The 5,561-nt window shown below is 42.6% G+C and overlaps 1 protein-coding gene across 3 annotated transcripts; it reads right to left on the bottom strand.

Moving 5' to 3' along the window:
- Positions 1–2,668: 2,668 nt before the first annotated feature.
- On the bottom strand, positions 2,669–5,210 carry LOC147626944 (uncharacterized). 3 transcript variants are annotated; one of them, XM_086815501.1, is made up of 2 exons: positions 4,986–5,210; positions 2,669–4,728 (listed from the first exon to the last, which is right to left on the bottom strand). In XM_086815501.1, the coding sequence occupies exon 2, from the start codon at positions 4,346–4,348 to the stop codon at positions 2,867–2,869; it is 1,482 nt and encodes a 493-aa protein (XP_086671627.1). In that variant the 5' UTR covers positions 4,349–4,728; positions 4,986–5,210; the 3' UTR covers positions 2,669–2,866. The 3 variants fall into 3 exon arrangements, with proteins under 3 accessions (XP_086671627.1, XP_086671626.1, XP_086671628.1); XM_086815500.1 differs by having other exon boundaries at positions 2,669–4,750; XM_086815502.1 differs by having other exon boundaries at positions 2,669–4,735; positions 4,986–5,180.
- Between the last annotated feature and the right edge of the window lie 351 nt (positions 5,211–5,561).

The raw sequence follows: 5,561 nt of genomic DNA on the forward strand, positions 1-5,561 counted from the left end.
TTGAGGATTTGGATGTGGATGTAAATGTTTCTACTTGGGATATTGTGGCACTTTTTCTATTAGATATAAACCTTGTAGCACCACCTACATTAGATACCCAACTCGCACCACCTACCATAGCAGATGCCCATGTATGCTGTAAATCTTAAAATATTCTCTAGACACTTGATTTTACTTAGCTTTTGGGTTATCCCACAGTTGACAAAGGCCAAAAAAGAGATTGAGGCACTAAGGAGGTAGCTGGCATTGACATTCTTAAAGCCCTAGGTATTCCACAAAGTTTTAATAATGTATAAACTTTTGACTTTGTTAGCTTTAGTCACCTAAGTTTTACATAGCATTTTCATTTACCATATGCAACAAGAGGTGGAGTTGATGAATTCATGTGACCTTGCACACTTGGAGTGGATTTTGGTGCACCATGCTACCATGAAATTGAGAAGTTTTGCAAGGTCATTCATGGTGACAACTTTAATTTGGACCCCTACATCAAGTGGTATCTAGAAGAGCTCATCATTAACACAGATATTCCAACACCAAATTAGCTCTAAAGAGGGCATGCAATGGAGCATGTGACATCTATCTTCTTTGACTAGAATCTCTCTATTGGTTCACTACTTTGTGCACCACCATAGCTTCTACCTTGATTGTATGATTTTTCTTCTCATATTTGGTACTCCTCTTACCCTACATGCTTATACCCCATTAGTAGGCTCAGGTCCCTACATCAAGCATGCAAATCAAGAGTGTATAAATCCAAAGTTGGCTCAAGAGGACCTTGTTATGGTTGTTACATTGAGGGAATATGAGCAAAAAAAGGGTTTTTGGATGCTTAATTCTTAATCCATTTCCTGATGAAAAAGGTTTAGCGTGGACTAATAGGAGGGAGAGGAGTGCACATTTCATCCAAAATGCCTCAAATCTCATTGGACCAACTTTTAGGCTTGTCCCTACATCCCCTTACAATACCCACCCCCAACTACCTTTTCACCTCACGATCTTAACAATGGCAATAAGGTTCGTGAGCCTTCACATAGTCAACATGAGTATAGCTTCACACTTAATTTCTATGCAATAAAGTGCATAACAAAGTCAAATGGTCATTTAAGGAAGGAAATATGTTTTATGGCATTGTTAGTTATCTTGGTTTGATCAAATGCAAAGAAAAGCTAATGATTATTTACAAATGTGCCCTATTTGAGCTGCAAGTGACAATGCTAGATGGATCTATCAGAATTGTTTTGCACAAACAAGCATTGGAGCTTGTTTAATGATGCTAGATGGTTCATGATGTGTATGACTATGTAATGTTTTTGTGTTACTTCTAGTTTGTTATATATGCTTCACTTTTATATATATATAATGTCTCCCTCTCTCTCTCTCTCTCTCTCTCTCACACACACACACACACACACACACACACACACACACACAATTAAAGCCTCTTAGCGTTGAGAGAAAGGTTTAAATGAACACACAGATGATGATTGAGCAATGTACGAGGTGGAAAAGACAATCACTGTGGCTGTTATTTGATTTGTGTGTGCATTCAAACGGAGCCTACGATGCCATTGCTGTTCTTCACGATGACCAATTGGCCACACCAACCTAGTGCTCCTTCCATCTCCATGAAGTCAGCCTTGGGCTCTGCAATGCACGAGAGAGTGCTTCCTTCCCATCAAGCCCCATTCTCATGCTCTGCTTATACACTTTGGAAGCCCAAAAGCCACGGGATTCAACACAAAAGAGAATTGAGTTGGGACTACATTGGTAGGTAAGAAGCAACTAAGAAGCCCCACCCACCCCACCCCACAAAACACACGCACACAGGTGTGTGTGTGTGTGTGTGAGAGAGAGAGAGAGAGAGAGAGAGGGAGGTTTATTGATGGGTTAACGGCAAACTATTATATACTTTAGTATACCACGAATAGTTGCACACTTAAATTGCTACTTATCACATAAGTACTATTTTATCATGTTAATTATTGTATTATGCTACATTATACATCATGAAGTAATTGAATATCACACACTATAATTCATATCAATCATAAATGTGTTTGAATCTCTTTTTGTCCTAATAATATCGCATTTTATGAAGCTTGTGGTTGAGTAAATTAAGTTATCAGTTAAGTACTACTACTCTCTCTCTCTCTCTCTCTCTCTCTCTCTCTCTAGTAGCATTAGCCTTCAAATTCTATGCATGCTCACATAATGAGACATCAAATTCCAAATCCTCTTAAATGGTAAAGCCAAAAAAGTGTAACCCCCACGACAAGAGAGGACGGATAAAAAACATCGGTTTTTCTTTTCTTTTGTGGGAATTTTCGAAAGTTTTGACCAACCAAATGTGTTCTTTCAATATTTTGTGTGATTCAATATCACCCTAGAAATTTATGCCTGCTAGGCCCAAAAAAGAACTTTTTCAAAATGAATTTTTCAACACCATCTCAGAAACTTGGAGTTGCTAATCAAAAAACTCCAATACATTGCTAGAACCTGCAAAAGGCAGGCCAAGAAACATACAAAGGTGGGCCAAAAACATACAAAAGGCAGGCCAAAAATATACAAAGGTGAGCCAAAAACAAAACAAAACAAAACCTACCTGCAAACATGTGTACATGTGCAATGCATGCAGGCGTATGTGGAAAAATAACACACAAAAGGCTAACCTATGGACTTTCCCTGCTTTCTTTGCATATATATTAATATTTCCCAAAGTTAACAAAAACCAACTGTCATCAGTCCCCCAAGCATCATGATTTCCGCCCAAAGATTGATTAGCTTTACTTCAACAACCTACAGTCATAAACCCAAATCCACTATGATACATTGTTCACATTGGAGATCAAGGACCGCTTTACCCTCAGGAAATCAAGGAATCATTGTGCCCCAGCTGCGGAGGTAAAAAAACATGCACTTCTCTCTCCTCAGAGAACTCATTGTGTTTAGGGACCACTATCTCCAGCCCTGCCCCGGCCTCCACATAAAAGGCTTCCAGCTCTGCATTCTCTGGTATCCGTGTAGCTAGAGCTATCTCTCTGATGAACTCCCCCAACGGACAATGCTCGGGTGACGGGTCCGTGAGCTCAAATGTCCGGTCTCCCCTCTTGATATACTGGGTCCTTGCAGTACTGGTACAGTGGATTTTGACCACACCATGTGTTGCTGTATTGAGCCATGAGACCCTCACTCTCTGCATGTCCGTGAACGGTAAGCTCACTAGTATCAAGTAGCCTTTCTCATCCTCGTAGATGCTCTTTGCCCCCGTGACAGGCCCACAAACTTCGCTCATTACCCCTGTAAAATCCGACAGCCAGCATGGTCGCTCAACCACAGGACTCTCCATATCAAAAGCTCTCTGAGAGTAGCTCTCCATTGCACCACAGCAGTCTTCACTGCTCACAGGGGAGACTTCCTTCCTCCTCTTCTTGTCAGTGGGGCTGTCAGTAACATCAGAAGATGGCAGCTTGCTGGAAAGATTCAATGTGGTCCCATTCAACTTGCCCAGAGAAACCTTGTAAGACTGCCTTTTGGTGCTGTAACAACCAGATCTGTCAAAGTCAAACTCGTTATTAGGAAGGCTCCTCCACACTGAGTAAGCTTGGGCATCCATAGATATGGTGAAGTTCAAGTCTCGCCCGGTCAGGTCCACCCATCGCTTCTTGTCCTCCTCACTGACGATTGACAAATTTGGGCACCGGACAATTTCGATGCCATGGATACACTGGGGGTTTGACAAGCCTTTGTACTGTTTACGCTGCATTCTGTGTGACCGGGCAAAGCCCTTCTCAATGCTGAAGGGGAACTGGGGTTCTCCATACTTTGCATGCCCGTTCATATAGCTCCGGAGCTGCATCTTGCCAAGTGCGTTCTCTGGCCTCTCTTTGAAAATCCACATGTAAATATTCTCCATATCATGTTGCACCAAAAACTGCTCAAGCTTCAGGTCACTCTTGTCCAAGATGCCCATAAGAGTCCCTTCCCTACTGAGCTTCCCTTTGGATTTGTCTGTGAGTGAAGGTCTAAAATAGTAGTTAAAGAAGAACCAGGCTCCCCAGATGATGTCTCCACGCCTGACACCGCAACGCTTACCCGCTCGGTTGACAGTTAGGCTTTCCAAATCATGAGCTTGGGGTGCCAAACCCACATCCAAGATTTCTGGTGCATCATTGAACCAAGAAGCTGTTGGGAACTCCCCAGCAAGGGGTAGATTGATATCAGGTGGACGGCAACCCCCTACGGCTTGCCTGGACGAATCAGGGTCATCATGTGCTATCCCAGAGTCCATGGACAATAAAGTGGATGGGTTCTCAATGGAGAGGGTGGTGAGAAGCGCCTCTGTCATCTCGTGTAGTGGATGTAATGTACAAAGGCAGGTGGAGCTGATGTATGCTAGGTGCAGGGTGAAATGCAGTAATTGATGTATGATGTAAGATAAACATAGGGGAATGGGCACCTGATGTATGATAGACGTAGGCAGCTTATGTATGATGTATGATAAAGCAAAGTAGGGATAGAACACCTGACTAAGGGGGGAATGGGGTAGCTTATGCAAGTTGAATATATGGCGGGATCAGGCCGTTCCTGACTACAAACACAAGCAACACCAGCGAATTTCCGGCATCTGGTTCCAGCTCCGGAAAAATTAGGCCCACACCCACCATATGTAGAAGAATGGCTTGAAGCTCTCTAAGCTTAGGCAAGTGAACACTAGGCATCCAAAATCTGCACACTAACCCCAGGGCACCTTTCATCCAGAACACCCATAATTTCAAAATAATACAAAAAGAAAACAAGAGAGAGAGAGAGAGAAAAAAGAGGGACTTCAAGGTAAATACTCATATTTGAAACTATATAAGAAAAGGAACCTCTAAAACTACCCTTTTTTCTTTAATGTGAAAATTGAAAACATGGAAGCGTTTCTGTGATGCGGATTACAGAAATAAAAAACCCATAAAGTGCAGGGGTTATAATTTTCTCACCTGGAAAACTGCCATTAAAGGAGGGCCTGTTTCCTCCTCCTGCGAACGCCCCACCTTGTGTGCTGCCCTGAGATATTTGGCTCTGCCCAGAGCTCTGCTCGCAAATCCTAATCTGCAATTAATAGGTCCAGATTAGCCCTAATTAACCGTCGTTGGCTTCTTAAACTCAGCTCGCAGACATATGCCGCTTGGCTCGTCTTGTACAACCCATGGACACAGTGTGATTCCCACTAAAGCGCGTTCAGACTCGCCCGCGCGCGCGCCCGCCGGCCGGCCCGCGTGGTCGGTGCCCCCATTAACCTCACCTTTATTTAAAAAGATGCTTCTTCTTTTTAGTTTTCCAATATTAAAAAATTGGTTCCTTTCTTTTATTGAAAAAACAAGTTGGGCGATTTTTATTACATAAGGGTCCTGCTTACCCTTTTACAAACACGCACACACCTACGGGTTCAGGAATTACGAGGTGGCATAGGCAGCCATGGATCGAATCCATAAAATTTGGTTCCTTTCAAAGATTCACCTTTATTTCCTCATGTTAAACAAAATTTAATTCTTTCCTCCCAAAACCAACCCTTA

The sequence above is a fragment of the Cibotium barometz genome, chromosome 21 (genome assembly GCF_041138505.1).
Source record: "Cibotium barometz isolate CiBa-2024 chromosome 21, ASM4113850v1, whole genome shotgun sequence".
NCBI lineage: Eukaryota > Viridiplantae > Streptophyta > Polypodiopsida > Cyatheales > Cibotiaceae > Cibotium > Cibotium barometz.

What these genes read in the sequence shown, in the direction of transcription:
- LOC147626944 (XM_086815501.1), bottom strand. Translation starts at nt 4,348, where the DNA reads ATGACAGAGGCGCTTCTCACCACCCTCTCCATTGAGAACCCATCCACT.